The following is a 17626-nucleotide window of genomic DNA, read 5'->3' on the forward strand; positions in this document are numbered from 1 at the left end:
GCTGACAAAATAGCCTAGCTACGGGCTTGCACATCGGCTCGTTTTTGGGTATGTGCCATGTCCGCACAGCTAAGCATGAAACAAAGACGAAAATGTAAAACCCCCGACCCTCTCAAAAGCTAACCTCTAAATACCTAAACTGGATAATTTTCTTAATTGTATGCCCGACCACTACGACGGTCATTTCTTTCACCGTAAAACAACAGCTTCTCTTTCGAGGACCAGGAAAATTGTCTTTTTTTTTGTCACGATTATGAGATTTTACATGGCGATTAATTGTCACTCAAATAATTGCGCTTAACGATTTAATTGTGTTTTGGTCGTTTGACAATTGCATTTCTGTTTGGCTTTTAGGCTTTTAAGTTGCACATGGCAATCATGACACATAACTTAAATATACAAAGAAATTACTGACATATTTGTAAATTTTATACTTAAAAAAGAACATTATTGATAGTGGAAATAGACGATCTGCAAGCACACAACGCGTCACATCGCGACACGTTGTGAGCTTGTAGATCTGCTATTTCCACTACTTTTTGAAAGTGTTTGTAACTATATTAACATTTTGTAACTATATTAACATTTCTCAACATGGAAACGACTGACAATTATGCAAAATAATTGCGATTACCTCAAACAATTGCGATTAGACGATTATGCAATAATTGTGACAGCCCTATTCACAATGACGGTCTCGAAAATTATACTTGTGGGGACAAAATGCCCTCACAATTATAGACACACACACACACACACACACACACACACACACACACACACACACACACACACACACACACACAGACACACACACACACACACACACACACACACACACACACACACACACACACACACACACACACACACACACACACACACACACACACACACACACAGCGTTACACGACTCCTCATATTAGTCCTGGGGCTTGACGATGTGCTCATTGGTTACCCATGGCAACCAAAACATCAAACACCAATCAGTGTCCGTGGCGGTTGGGTCACTAGCAGCACCGTTCTGGAGTCTGCTTCCACCTGAGCCCTCCCCCACCCCAACAGGTCATAGGACACTATCTGTGTGTGTGTGTGTGTGTGCGTGTGCGTGCGTGCACGCATGCGGTGCGTGCGTCCGTGTGTGGTGCGTGTCAGATTGAACATTGCAGAGGTACATCCCAGGCGAGATAAGAGAGAGAGAGGGCAGTCCACCTGCACAACACGCCACTGAAAGCTACGGGTCTAGCACTGCCATCGCTCTTTAGGGAAGAGAGAATGGTTTGGGGGGGGGGGGGGGGGGGGGGGTCATGATGGATTCATTGGGAGAACAGAGTCCCTTATTGGGTCTGGCAATAGATCACACTGATAAGATGAGACCAGTGATGTCATATCCCACACCGCTCAGATAGTGAGTGAGTGTGTGTGTGTGTGTGTGTGTGTGTGTGTGTGTGTGTGTGTGTGTGTGTGTGTGTGTGTGTGTGTGTGTGTGTGTGGGTGCGTGTGTGTGCGTGCGTGCGCGCGACAGACAGATAGCAAAAAAAGAGAGAAGAGAAAGAGGATAGACAAAGAGAAAAGGAAGGAACCGTAAGAAAGATAAGAGAAAGAGAAATGAGGGAGAGAGAGAGATGTGATCACTTCATTCATGTGCTGTTGCAGGTTGGAAGTGAAATGGAGGAGCAGACTGGATCGGTGCAGGAGGAGATGCCTCCATCCATCACCACCAAGCTACCTAGGCTCCTCCATGTTGGAACCACCAGATTTACTGATAGAAACACTCAACCTCAACCCTAGAGCAGTGGCTCTCAACCTGTTCAGGCCGCAACACCCAGAATAACCATATTTTAACTGGGGACCCACCCCACCCTACGAGCACTATACAGGGTTCCCACACATTTTTACCAATTAATTTCCAAAACTTTTCCAGAATATTTAACCCCTATTTCCAGCACTATATAGCAATAATTCAGCTCAATAAACAAGTCGCTTACTCCCATGCGCAATGCCCAAAGACAGGTAGTGTATGCCAGTGGTTCTCAACCTTTTCAGGCTGTGATCCACAAAATAATCATATTTTAACTGGGGACCCGGCACCCTGACGAGCACTAAGAGTTGCTCACAACGGTGCGAGGCGTTGTGAGCATGTAGATCGGCTATTTTCACAATCCCTGCCTCTAATATTTGACAATTTGGCAAATGTTTAATTTGTCATTTCAGAGTTATTCAATAACCAAAGACAATGCATAGCTATTTTTTCCAGGACCTTCCAGGACCCTTGATCAATTCCAAAACTTTTCCAGAACTGGAAAAATATTTTTCTAATTTCAAAATATTGCCAGGAATTTCATGACCGTGGGAACCCTGACTATAGTGTTCACAATAGAACACGGTTCAATAGAGGGTATGCGCATGCATAAAGTGAATGGAAAATCGAGTGGCAAATCGAGTGGCAAAGTGAGTGGCAAAGTGAGATTAACGTTGTTTAACATCGTTTAAGCAATCAGATAGGACTTAACTTTTTGGATGTCTAAGGCTTTCAAGGCCAAAAAGTAGTTTTTTTGCCACTCAATAGGCGTTCCTGCATAACTTCCTGGTACGCTGATTATGTCACGCGCATACCCTCTATTGTGAAAATAGCAGATCTACATGCTCACAATGCCTTGCAAAGCATGTCGATCAGATATTTTCACAATTTCTGACTAATATTTGACAATTTGGCCAATACCGGCCCTTTAAAAATGGACATTTTCAGGCTGGACTGCCCCCAGTCTCCATATACTGCCATGTAATCCATAGTGCATGGATCATGCATGCCCATAAAACGTATAAAAAAAGTATTAACAAAGCTTGCAACTTATGGGATCTACTGGAACACAGGAGCAAAATTAACAGTTTTGGACGTAGGGTTCCACCCGACAGCGACGATATAGAATGATAATTAATGTCTTCGTTTGCATTTAGGTTTGTATGGAGAAGCTGGTCATGTGATTAATTGCAGCGTCTAAGGTGCCAACATAGGCGCACCATTTATCTTCCAGAGTATCAGGGAGCTTTGTACGTACAAGTACAGTACAGCCAGGGAGGAATGTAATGTGCTTTTTGCTGCTTCGGCAAAAAAAAACACATCACCTTTGAGCTAACCGCCTGTGAACAGTAAACTTAGAGGTAATTTAGCCCCCCTAAAAAAATAGCCGATAGACCAGCTCACAACGCGTCCATCTGCTATGTTCAGCCAAGTTCTCTTGAATGCCGATGCTGGTTCTGCTGTGGTGTTCAGCACCCTGTAGACAATATGCCTTCCGGTTGGTTCCAAGATTTCTAGCGGAAGTGCTGAGTTTAACGGACGTTACGTCATGCGATGCGGGTCTGTTTACATTTGTCAGCGAAAAAACTAAAATAGATTGTAGCTCTTAATGAGTGTAACATTGCTTGAATCAATGTTTTTGTTTGTATATTGTTTATTGCGAGCGCAACCGACGGAGCAGGAGACGTAGACCAGATTTTTTCGTGCAGGGAATACGTTTGCAAGAACAACGCACAGTGAAAAAAATACAGCTTCCGGGAAAATTCAGCCCCACCTCCTAGAACGGTTTCTGCCTTCTATTGTCACCAGGCTTTTCTCTTCGCAGATGAGTAAGCCTGGCTACGCGAGGCTAGGTGTTCAGTGGTTAAATCGAGAAATTCAAATTGTATCATATCGACAGACCTTCTCTTTCCTCTCTCGGCAGCCCTCCTCGGCGGTGGTCAGCGTCTTGTAGTAGCCGCTGCGCTCGGCGGTGAAGTGCACCTTGGACAGGGCGCCCTCCACCAGCGCCACCGACAGGTTGAGGCCCTCGATGTGCAGCCAGCCGATGAAGTTCCCCGCTTTGTCCATGCTCTCCACCTCCACCTCCACCTGGCAGAGAGAGAGAGAGAGAGAGAGAGAGAGAGAGATAGGTTGTTTTAATTAAAACTAGTCTTTATTAACTTACTACAGGACAACAATTACGCAAAATAGAGTACCGTGACTGACATTAATCCCAGCATAGATTTTGGATGTAACATGAAATCCAGTGTGAGAAAACAATGTTGCACATTAAGTTAATCATCTGAGAACCAGTGCCCTAGAGCAGTGGTTCCCAAATATTTCAGGTCGAGACCCAAAAGAGATACATATTTAACTGATGACCCCTCAAAGCCCCCTATAAGGGTTCCCATGAGCCCCCCATGTTGATAACCAGGGCCCTAGACTCTAGAGAGCAAGGCACCAAACACCAAAAGAAGACTCCAGGGGTACTGAAAGTGTCTGACCTTTTGCTCTGAACTATGATAAAATGCTCACCCTTACTGTAGGGGTGAGTGAGCCCGTGCAATCATTATGCAAAAACACAAAATGTTAACAACCTATAATTAATTTATGGTGGTATCACGTGTTACAGTAGGTTTCAAATTAACAGGAGAACCAGAACATGTAGTGTACATTTGCTTCTGTTCCTTTCTGTGCTTGTCATTATTGTGCATAATCAGAGTGCAGATTGTGCTTTTTACTTTGACTGGGACCAAAGGCAGAGAGAGCAGTTCACAAACTAATTCCCCTCAGATTTCCCATGGGGCCGAGGGGCTAAGCAGCTCCGCGTCGTAATCGTTTAACTTCTGACTATCTCTTCCACCACAAACCTGTCTCTTGTTATTCCCGCTGACAGATGGGAGAGAAAGAAGAAGGGTGAAAAAAAATCTATTGATTTTTTTCCCCCTATACTTCCCTGTTCATCACTTATAAAAGAAAAGGTAATGAATAGATAATTAGCCCGAATAGGCAGATTTGGGTTATTGTCCATAATGTTGTGAGCGAGATCCGTTGCTACTTTGTCAGCAGGGTCGGCGCCTTCGCCCGTCCTCATTTGTGAACGCAGGGGAATTGCGATTTAGGCTTCCCGCTAATTGCAAATGATTTTAAGAGTGTGCAAGAAACGCAGGATAGCAATATGGGAAGTCTTAACTAAGTCTGAACTACAGAGTCAACAGTAAATTAAACAGTCTCTTTTGCGAAGCCACTTTATCTTTTATTTTCTTCTTTTTTGGGGTTTGGATGTTTGGGGTTTGGGTGTGTGTGTGTGTGTGTGTGTGTGTGTGTGTGTGTGTGTGTGTGTGTGTGTGTGTGTGTGTGTGTGTGTGGGGGGGGGGGGGGGGCACATTTGGCTTAATCGAAGGCATGTGGCTTCATGGAAGCAAAGCCATGTTGACAGATTGATTGATTGATTGATTGATTGATTGATTGCGATATTAGCATTGGTGTAAAGTAACCAAGTACATTTACTTAAGTACTGTACTTAAGTACACTTTTGAGTTATTTGTACTTTACTTGAGTATTTCCAATTTCCAATAATTTTACTTCTGCTCGACTACATCTCGAATCCAAATAGTGTAATTTTACTCCACTACATTTATTTGAAAATGTTAGTTACTAGTTACTTTTCAGATATAAATTGTAATATTATAAAACATACATAAATCACTTTAGCCATATTTTATACCTAGGCTGTTTGAAAATTGCCGATCTACAAGCTCACAACACTTGGTTTGCCTGCCTGTCGTGTACAGAAATAAATAAGCCATTGTACAAACTCACAACACTTGATATTTTGACCAGCATGCAACTAAGTATGAACAACCCAAGCATAAACCACCTTAAAAACGGATCACGGTGCAAGCGATCTCGTTTGTTGCCTTTTTGGAGCTGTGTGAAGCACAGGCTCCCTATACGTGGCTGTGTGGGTCTGTGTGTGTGTGTGTGTGTGTGTGTCTGTCTGTGTGTGTGTCTGTGTGTATGTAGCCTGAACTTCCTAAACTTCGGCACGCCACTAGTCCCACAGTTTTGCCACCACACACTCGCGCCATACTGTATGTCAAATCGACCGCCTTACTCGGGAATCGTGGGCTATTACTTTTCTAAGAGAAAGGTTCTATAGTTTAATTGATATTAATTTATTAGTGAATTAATTTTCCCCATTGACTTATAATGGGAATCGCAAAAACTCACATTCAATTATTTGTCTCTCGCAAACCATAGGGGCTAGAGTTTCAAGACTTGGAGAGGAGGTTCATAATGATTTCAAGGATTAAATAAAAAATAATTGTGTCATTTGGCCGCATGGTGGCGCCATAACACCCCACTTTACGTTTTGGCCTGTAACTCTTGAACCGTAGGTCGGAAAATTAAAAATATTTTTTTCCCTGGATTCCTTGGGTCATGACGCATCTCCTCACATTCTATCATGGCGCCCATTTTGCGCCATGATAGATTTTCCGCCATCTTGAATTTTCTCCAAAACACACTTTTTGCTCCTTTTCCTACATATTTTCTTCAAATGTCACAAAAATCGGTACAAATGATCCACACACACACACACACACACACACACACACACACACACACACACACACACACACACACACACACACACACACACACACACACACACACACACACACACACACACACACACACACACACACACACACACACACACACACACACGGGTGTGATTTTGGAGCTGTGTGCAGCTCCCTATACGTGGCTGTGTGGGTCTGTCTGTGTGTGTGTGTGTGTGTGTGTATGTAGCCTGACTTCGGCGCGTAACTAGTGCCGCACCATTTACGCCACTCGCGCAATATATACATCAAAATGTGCGGCTCGGCCGGGAATGGTGTTCTATTACCTTTCGTTCCGATCCGCCTTACCATGCCGACGTAATCGGCAAAAAACGACGCTTAATTGTCCCCATTGACTTATAATGGGACAATGCAAGAAATCACTTTCAAGTATTTTTCTCTCGTAAACCATAGGAGCTACAGTTTCAAACCTCGAAGAGGAGATTCATAATGATTTTAAGAATGAATCGAAAAATAATTACATCACTCGGCCTCATGGTGGCGCTATAACGGCCCACTTTACGTTTTGCCCCGTAACTCTTGAACCGTAGATCGGAAAATTAAAATTCTTTTTTCCCTGGATTCCTTGGGTCAAGACGCATCTCCCCATATAGGCCACGCCCATTTGCGCCAGGATAGATTTTCCGCCATCTTGAATTTTCTCCAAAACACACTTTTTGCTCCTTTTCCTACATATTTTCTTCAAATGTCACAAAAATCGGTACACATGATCTACACACACACACACACACACACACACACACAGCTCCACTTCACACGGGTGTGATTTTTTTAAGTACAAGTAAAATATAAACTTTGACGCGGTTCAGTGAGATTGGAGGGTCTTTTGCTCACACACACACACACACACACACACACACACACACACACACACACACACACACACACACACACACACACACACACACACACACACACACACACACACACACACACACACACACACACACACACACACACACACACACACACACACACACACACACCTATACTGGTAGATGTGGTTTAGCAGGACCCTTTAGCTCAAACCTGCGGTTTACAACATTAGCAGGACACCACTTTCCACTTGCTTTACTAATATGTGGAGCATGTCAAAAAATCTATTTTGAGCCATAGAACACATATTTCACTTCAAAAGTTGAATAAACTCAACACAACTCAAGTTTTAACAATCTGACAAAATCCTACATTAGGAGGACATTAGATAATTAGGTTCTAAGCTCCGCCCATGTGAATTAACAGGACTAACTACATTAACAGGACAGCTGCAATTAAACACATGAAAATATGTCACTGCAGGGTATTTAAGGGTCAAATGTGATTAAATGTGACATAGCTAAACACAAACAAGGCATTCTATTGATGTTTTTAAATCTCTTCCTAAGACACATTTGTTTTTTCGCTGGCTTTTAATGTTCCTTAATTTTCCTGCGCAAATCGCTACACAGTATGTCTACACTCATGTCATCAACATGGATCTGTCCCATATAGCGCCCCCATCAGGCCGATTTTTTCAAACACATTTTTTGACACTGCTCCTACAAATTTTGCCCTAAAATCACGAAAATCGGTACACCCCACATTCTCTGAGCCAACCAAAACTATACATTGTCCACACAACTAGGAACCAATGCCAGTTACATCCGTCTTTGTGTATACATGTGACCTGACGGTCGCTTATCTCCCGATTAGGGAGTCTTACTGGTAGGCCTGTTTGTCATTTATGCACCATGTACAGCACTTCGGTCAATGTCTCTTGCCTACAGTGGTGTGTTACTGTTTCAACACCTGACTTGCCCTCAGGATCAACCATACAAGTGGAATATAAGCCAGTAAACATGCAGGACTGGAATGACATCGATACAAAGCTCACTAACTAAGTGTTGTTGGTGCCACTGAGATGGTAAACTACAATTCAATGCAATATGACTACTGTGTGTGACTTAGCAGGCCTGAGAACAGGCTGAGAGATGTGATTTCAACATCTTCAATGTTGAGCTACTGTTAATAAAGTTCTGCAGTGAACAAACTAGCATTTTCATCCATCTTGGTCGAAGGGGGACATTGAAAATGTCATGACTGAGGGGTCAATAGACTTAAGCTTTGTGAAGTTAACTTTACAGCTCGTCTGTTATTCTTGACTTCTTTAGAGATTTTCATAAGAGATTTACTGGAAGGGTTATAAGACCAAAAACTATAGCTGAAAAACACACCAATCATGAACAAGGTTCAACATTTATTTTTTGTAGGACACAGGAATGTAGCCCTGCCCCGCTGTAATCAGACAAAATTCGGGGAAGACCGCCAAAGCACCTCAGACCGTAGGGATGGGACAATATACGATATTATCGTTTATCGTGATAAAAAACACTCACAATAATCATATTGTGGAGATTTAATTTATCGTGATATCATCCTCTGTCATACACTGGGATCAATTCACCTTTTATTTGCCGAGCTGCATATCCAGTACTATTTAAACCCTCTATAATTGGTAAAAGGTACATAATATATGTACTTGATACAGTAGTTTTTCACTCTCTACCAAATCTCTTTGCCAAAAAATAGACGATCTACAAGCTCACAATGCTTCGTGCTGCGAGCTTGTAGATCTGCATGATTACTGCATGATTGATCTGTCGCAAAGCCCTCTCCCTAACTGTGAGGATTGGACGACAGCGTAGCAAAACACTTCCACCCAAAGTTGGCTCCCATAACCCGCTAAAAAGCCCGTACCTTGGCCCCCCATCGACCGGGAGAGACGGGGCCAGCACCCAGGGGGTACCCGGGGGCCCAGCCACCGCCAGGGCTCCCCACGGACCCCCTGGGAAAGAAATATGGGAAAATAGTCAAAAGTAGCCGATCATAAATGTGACCCGATTAGGGAGTCTTACTGGTATATAGGCAAATTAATATCAAAAACATTTATATTACATTATTACGGCCATGGTGAAACGTTGCTGCTGGGGGACCTGCTACAGTGATTATAGCTACCCAGAACATTTGAAGGGAGCATTTTTCAAATCATTTTCCGAAACCAAAATCTGCCTTAGACTGCAGCCTGTCGATTGTAGGTATAAATTATCGATACATTTGTTGTTTTTGGGTCAGTTTTAAGTGCACTGCAATTAAGCAATGACATTGTTTTTTCCAGCGGGTAAATGCACAGGAAGAAAAATTAAGTGAATCTTTAAAATATAGCAGATCCACAAGTCTAGGTATGCAGGTCGCCGGTTCGATTCCCGATCCGGACGACCTTTGCCACATGTCATTCCCCATCTCTCTCCCCATTTCCTGTCTGTCTACTATCCTAACAAATAAAGGCATAAAAAGCCCAAAAAACTAATCTTAAAAAAAAAAGAAAGTCAGGTCTGAGATTTATCACCCAGCCCTACTTTAATGTTGAGTTACATGTTGTATGACATCATTTTTGTAGCTGCAAGGAATAATTATGGCAATTATAATTTGATAATTGATTTGCAGTATCTCATAAGCTACAGTGCGTTACTGCATCCCCATTATTCAGTTGCCTGCAAATGTATAAATAGGCTACTTTTTCCAGAATTATGTTTAATACCAGCGTTAGTCCAGAAACCTCCACATTTACATAAATCAAAACATCTATTTTCAATAAAGTAGTAAATGAGGATCTCCCTCAATTGATCTTTTCGAGAAATTAAATAAAGGTTGAATGAATGCAAATCTTTTGTATTGCTAAATGCTCATGATGTCCCCGAACATGCCATGACAAGGCAAATGTTTTCTTTGGATATTAATGTTATCACCACCGGCACCACCAAGATGGTTACTTTGTCAACTATCATTATTCTGATATTGCTACCATGCTGTTATGTAAAAAATGTTCATATTCTGTTCACACAGTGGTTCTCAAAGTGAATTCCAGGTTGGAATCCACTTTGAGAACCACTGTTCAGGCCCAGGGACTCTGACACTGTTGTTTTTGACAACAAATTTTGATTTAGTTTTGAATAAAATGTCATTTAATTTTAGTCATAATTTAGTGACCTGAAGAGTTTTAGTTTTAGTCTAATTTTAGTCGACTAAATATCATACATTTTTAGGCGACTAAATCTACAGTTCATTTAGTCAACTAAAATGTATTTTGGCAGGCCTTGATGGCATCGTAATGAGTGATTTTACACTTGGTTGTGTGCTGAAAATAGCAGATCTACAAGCTCACAACGCGTTGCGCGACACGTTGTGAGCTTGTAGATCTGCTATTTTCAGCACGCAACACTTGAGAACAACCAAACATAAAATGACTCTCTACTCCACTAGTCCCTCCCTAACGTTTTAGTCTAGTTTTGATTTTGTTGACGAAATTGTCAATATAATTAGTCTTAGTTTTAGTCATCACAGCTTAGTTTTTATTTAGTTTTTGTCAGTGAAAGAAAAGCAATCGACAAATACTTTTCGTCATAGTTTTAGTCAACAACATCTACACTGCTCTGACAGTACAAATGGAACCAAATGAACACTAAGTCTCATGATGCAAGGTTAAATTAACATTATCTGTCTGTCTGTCTGTCTGTCTGTCTGTCTGTCTGTCTGTCTGTCTGTCTGTCTGTCTGTCTGTCTGTCTGTCTGTCTGTCTGTCTGTCTGTCTGTCTGTCTGTCTGTCTGTCTGTCTGTCTGTCTGTCTGTCTGTCTGTCTGTCTGTCTGCCTGCCTGCCTGCCTGCCTGCCTGCCTGTTTGTCTGCCGATTGTTAACCAATTTGAGTTAAGCTCTCCTCCACTCTTTTCAAAGATTTCACCTTGTGCAGGGAAACCCTTTCACTCATTCTTTCCACTGTAGCCCACTTGCTGATTACTAGCTTGCAATGCAATCAGCCACTGATCAAATTCACCTGTGCTGCCTGCCCATCCCCCATCCCCCATCTCCCTCACTGCACTCACTCAAAACTGTGTGAGTGAGAAGCTGCCCCTCCCCCCACAGTCAGTTGGTTTGTTTGTATGCAGTCTGTACAAGGCAAGGCTTTAAATACTGTGAATATGTGTGAAAGTAAATCCTACGTGTTACTTTATGCTTAGGGTAGTCTTACTAGTGACTATATACAAATGGAACCAAATGGAACTCATAATCTGTGTAATCTATGCACATGGCTTATTTTTTTGTTCTGGTTAGTTAAAGCAGTGGTTCTCAACCTCTGGGTCAGGGAATTATTTTGGGGAGGGGGTCCCCAGATGATTATCTAAATGACTGTGCACCATTGCTTTCTCTCTGAACAGTAAACATACAGCATAAGGTTTAAGTGTAAGGGTATCTTCAGATTTATAAGGAACCCTTCCGTAATCAATGGGGGCAATTTACCCCTTTTTGTGCAGATATATGACCGCTTTGTTGCATGTCTGAGTCATCATGACATCACTGAGATGCCATAGACTCCTACCTACCCACTGTCTGACGTGACCTACCACTGCCGGATGCACCCACGCACACGCGCACACACGCACCTCATCCCGGATTGTATAACAGATTTCTTAAGCCCGGTTCACAATGCAACATGCTAGCCCAGATGATCCTTTTGCCGTCCTATAACCTAAAAGCCTAACATGGGTTGTGACAGCACTGAGAGTAGAGACGTGCTACAGCCAATCAGAGAACAGGACAGGTGGCTTGTTTGATTTAATTCACACATTATTTTCTTTTATATAATTAAAAGACTGTTTGTCTGTCTGGATCAATCCAGTGATATAACTTTAATAATTCTCGTGGGAGAATCCAGGTGTGACAGAACACTCTCAATGGAGCTATTGTAGTCCAGCCTGAGGATGCAGTAGCCTAGACTCCGAACCTCTTCAGGCGATAAAAGCAATATAGTTGCAAATTCTTTATCCTCACGTGCGTTGTGTCCCACTTGAGCTCCTCTTTATTGTGTACTTCAAGGAACTTGTGTACTTCAAGGAACTTTAAATCCCTGCTCCCTCAAGCAAGGAGATGAGGATTAGATTTGAGTCTGGAGGAATCAAGCAGGTTAGACTGATTGTAGTCCGAGCATTTCAGGCAAAAAAGTGCGCGATTCCATCAAAAATACTGCACAAACTGGCCGGACTATAGTAACATTGTGTCACATATGAGGAAATGGCATATTCGGGACAACCTTGGTAGTAGGCTAATAAGGCTATGCTTTATTCAAGCCAAACGAGACACTCTATTTGGTGCTTTATGATCCCACAGGGAATGCTACAATTTGTCAATCAGTGTCATCACCGATAAACAAACTTTTACTGCACTGTTTTTACAGTACAGTAAAAGTACAGACAGTACAGTACAGACAGTACAGTTCAGTGATAAAAGGTCAAGGTCACAAGCTTATTTAGAATAATTTGACCTTAGAATTGTAGTAAGCTACTTTGGTGTCATATACTGTATCTGAAGGCTAGTGAAGTCACTGATCTACAAGATGTACACACAATTCGTAACACAAGAATTTTGCCTATACTGTGTAATACTGTGTAGAGGAATAATTCTAGAATCAGTATCGGGATTTAAAGGGATATTCCATTTAAAAAAACTCTGCCTTGCATGGGTCTGCCTCCCCAGGCTCAGGGCCTCTCCCCACACACACCCATTGTAACTTCAAACTCCATTATATTTTTTTCTGGTGACTCATACTACATGAGCAGGCCATGTTTTTTTTTCGATACAATTTTTCATTTATTTGTAATAATTTTAATTTTTCAAATTTTCCCAAAGAATTATTAAAAATAAATGAAAAGGGTTATTGAGAAAACACGGCCTGCTCACGTATTAGGAGGGTAGTATGAGTCACCAGAAAAAAATAGTGTGTGTTTTTAATGAAGTTTGAAGTTACAATGGGTGTGTATGTGGAGAGGCCCTGAGCCTGGGGGGAAAGATAACATTTACATCAAATATATAAATATTAAAAACTGTTCAGGGTGTTCATAAAAGCCTGATTAGATGATAAAGTGACCAAAATGATCTGTAGGCTTGAACTTAATTAGCATTTTTACCCAAGGGTAAAAATGGTGCCTGGGTGCCTGCCTACTCCTGTATGTCGGAGTTAACTTAAACTCATATGTACTGTACATGATGTCATGGTCATGATGTGGTCATGTTATACTGTATATAGGAGCTACGCTGATCAGCATACATGACTGTGCAGAGCTGCTACCAGTGGTGCTTTGGGGTTTTCTTTTCAGGGCGGACGGTCATTTATTGACGTCACATGCACAAGCGCCTTTAGATGTGTGCGTGCTAACTAAAAGTTTGCTTTGAACAAATCTCATCTATCACAGTAATGGAGCCAGGTAGCCTGAGACACGCACAATGCACATACAGTCACCGCTGGAAACCTACAGTAGGTGTTAAAGTAGCCTATCCATATGAATAGGGGGGTATGTGCAAGCCCACCACTCACTGCCTGCCTGGTAAACCTGTTATGCGAATAGCCATTTGATTACCATGGTCATCACTTGTATATCTACACATTTTTAAAGTGACAGTTTAAGTACTTTCTAATACCTCTAGAGTGACAGTTTAAATTAAACATTGGCCAAATTGACAAATATTATGCAGAAATTGTGAAAATAGCCAATCTACATCCTCGTGAGCATGTAGATCTGCTATTATTATTAATTTAGGGGGTTGTGTCCTGAAAAGGTTGAGAACCACTGCATTAATCCATTTAGGCCTGGGGCCGATTCTAAAAATGCCTTTTAAATCCGGCCAAGATTTTCATTAAGAAAACAAATGAAATTCATTAATAAAAAATAGAAACATGTAAGAACCACAAAATGTACAGTCAATTGGATGAGTGGTTTGTAAAATATGCATAGCCTCCTTGGAGTGAGCTAAAATGTTGGCAAATTTGGAAAATGGACATTAATATAAACGTGATTTTTTGGGACGTTTTGATTAATTATTACACAAAATAACAATACAACAATTGCAATATCTGGTTAAATTTGTATAATTAAGAAACATTGTCTGTATGTTATGCAAATCATGTTGCAGGCCCATGGTGTGGCAAACCACCAACATGGTAGACCCCTGAACAGTGTTTATGCCAAGTTTAGTGTGGATTGGAGCAACGGTGTGCCTGTGGCAGCCAGGGGCCCCTGGGAGCCACATTGGGCCCCTTGTGTTGCTATTATAATGGCCGACCCCTGAACGGTGTTTGTTCAATCAAGTTTAGTGTGGATCGGAGCAATGGTATGCCTGTGGCAGCCAAGGGCCCCTGGGGGCCACATTGGGCCCCTTGTGTTGCTATTATAATGGCCGACCCCTGAACGGTGTTTGTGCAATCAAGTTTAGTGCGGATCGGAGCAACGGTGTGCCTGTGTCAGCCAGGGGCACCCGGGGGCCACATTGGGCCCCTTGTGTTGCTATTATAATGGTAGACCCCTGAACGGTGTTTGTGCCAAGTTTAGTGTGGATCGGAGCAACGGTATGCCTGTGGCAGCCAGGGGCCCCTGGGGGCCACGTGGGGCCTGTGGTGTTGCTATTATAATGGCAGACCCCCAGAACGGTGTTTGTACAATCAAGTTTAGTGTGGATCAGAGCAACGGTGTGCCTGTGGCAGCCAGGGGCCCCTGGGGGCCACATGGGGCTCTTGGTGTTGCTATTATAATGGCAGACCCCTGAACGGTGTGTGTGCCAAGTTTAGTGTGGATCGGAGCAACGGTGTGCTTATGGCAGCCAGGGGCCCCTGGGGGCCACATGGGGCCTGTGGTGTTGCTATTATAATGGCAGACCCCTGAAGAGTGTTTATGACTAACGTTATTCACCCAAAATGCTATGTCATTGAAATGTTCATAAAAACATGTATGTGCATTAACAGGACTCTGACACCCAGCCAATCAGGTGCTTCAAAACATACACTGTGTGTGAATATTCATGAGCTTGTGTATGAACATGCAGTAGCATTACACAACCTATGGGGGCGCTGTTCAGACACAAAAAAGTCGGGTGTATGTGTATTAACAGGACATCAAAAAAAAAAGGTGGATTTGGGCTCTCTAGACCAATAGAAACACTTCTGCTATTTCAGAATTGTCCATGAATTAGCAGGACACCAGTCCTGTCCTGCTAATCCAAAATGTCCTGTTAGTGTGGTGTGTATTCAGGCCAATTGTCCCGTTAAACCACATTTACCAACACACACACACACACACAGCCAAGATGCTGATGTAATCCGTCAGTCAGCGCTGCCAAGTCGGTGGCGTTTAATCGAGAATGTCAGTGGAACCAACGTTAGCCGTGGACGGCCCAGACGGCCCGCCACTGCTGGGAGTAATTGTCCGCGAAAAGATGTGCACCACGCCACGAACGACGACACAGGAGACCCACCCCCCCCGCCGCCGGGGAATGCCATGCCAGGGGATGTGTGTGTGTGTGTGTGTGTGTGTGTGTGTGTGTGTGTGTGTGTGTGTGTGTGAGGGAGGGGGAGAGAGAGAGACAGACATGCCGCCAAATCGATAGAGAGCTCGGGGGCCTCCAATGATCTGTCTATTTAAGAACAGTAGAGTCTCCTGTATCAGAGAGTCCACACACACACACACACACACACACACACGCGCGCATACGCGGGCACACACACACACACACACACACACACACACACACACACACACACGCACGCACGCACACACGCAGACACACCCAGCACCACCCCAGCAGGACTAATGGAATCTCAGACCTAATCCCCGATACAGTACATTAACTGAGCCTCATCTCTCAATCTCTCTCTCCTTCTCTGCCTCTGTCTCTTGCTCCCTCTCTACAGAACAGTGGACAATCTTGAGATGTTCAACTAAACATGGGCTGTGGATTCTTTTTTATTTATTTTATTTTTTATTGTTTTGTATATGGTGGGGGAGCATGGAGACCTAGTCTCGCGTAGCCAGACAACTATTCCACAATCTCCGCATGCTATATAGAGTCTGGAACAGCAGCTCCCGAACGGCGAGTATCGGAATTAGCCACTGCTGCACTGAACTGTAGTCCCATTGGAAACATAACAGAAACACAATAGCTCAGACAAAGTCATTCGAGTGGCCTATTCTTGTTATGTGTGTATAGTTTAAGAAAACGTTTGAAAACATCATGGAGGTAGCCAGTAATTTGATGACCAGCAGTGGTTTCCTATGGAGAGCAACAAAGAGCCTGCTTTGTTGCTTATGGAGACACAAAGAGTCTCTTCAAACTGTCGGCTTCGGAAGGCGACAAAAACTAAAAAAAAGGGAAAAAGGAGGCAAAATAGGCAAAAAAGTCATGTTAGGGGTGAACTACCCCTTTAAGGACTGTAGTACAGTAGGATGGACAGTTTTTTGAATGGATTCTGGTTCGTTCTCTAACCAACATAAAGTTTAAGTGTATAGAGGGTTTATGCACATTTCCAGAATGACAATTTAAGGACTTTTTAATAACTCTAAAATGGCAAATTAAACGCGAGGTGTTGTGAGCATGTAGATCTACTATTTTCACACCTTTTTTTTGGCTCGGGGCACCCCATGAATATTCATCCGAGGCACCCCTACATTATATTCATAATTTTCACTCCCGGCAGCTTATATGTATAGCATATTTTAATTATCTTGTGGCACCCCTGGGCTGCTGTCACGGCACCCCAGGGTGCACCGTCACCCACTTTGAAAACCCGTGCTATAGGGGACTGAAGGGCAATGTTTGTTGGCGCTGCAGATGTAATACCAGCCTAACATCCAGTCAGATGGAAATGGAATACACCCTCTGGCCGGTGCCGGGGGTCAAACTAGCGACTTCTGTCTGAGCCACTAGCCGGGCCTCCCTACATGATGGCCAACCTGCCGACCCCGGGCAGAACGTCTAGTTAGTGTGGACAGTCATTTAGAAGGGGGAATAAGCCTGTCGCCCGGTGTCCTAACTCGTCTCGTCCGATGCAATCTACACCACTTCCCCCGCTTATTCTCCGTCTGCCAGCCCACTCGGCCGCCTGAGTCACTCGCCCGTTTTATACTTTCGCCTTCTGTAAGTGCAGGGGGGGGGGCTGTTACATAACCCAGCCATTAGAGTCACACTGGACCTGCGAGCGCCCCAAAATGTCAAATAGAAATAAGTGGTGGGGAGAGCTGCAGGACCAGGCCTGCGTGGTTCAGAAATGATGGTCAGGAGGAGGAACTGAACTGTAACCAACAAGCACCGAGGCTAAACTGGGAAAGGACATCACTAAAC

The 17626-nt window shown here is 43.2% G+C and overlaps 1 protein-coding gene across 1 annotated transcript in view; it reads right to left on the minus strand.

Moving 5' to 3' along the window:
- Nucleotides 1–17626, minus strand: part of snd1 (staphylococcal nuclease and tudor domain containing 1) — a 460739-nt gene that overhangs the window by 166464 nt on the left and 276649 nt on the right. Inside the window, exon 17 of the mRNA XM_080754108.1 lies at nucleotides 3704–3892. Coding sequence (XP_080610234.1) covers nucleotides 3704–3892 — 189 coding nt within the window. The remainder of the gene's footprint in view (nucleotides 1–3703; nucleotides 3893–17626) is intronic.

The sequence above is a fragment of the Nannobrachium achirus genome (genome assembly GCF_963921795.1).
Source record: "Nannobrachium achirus genome assembly, chromosome: 23".
Taxonomy (NCBI): Eukaryota; Metazoa; Chordata; class Actinopteri; order Myctophiformes; family Myctophidae; genus Nannobrachium; species Nannobrachium achirus.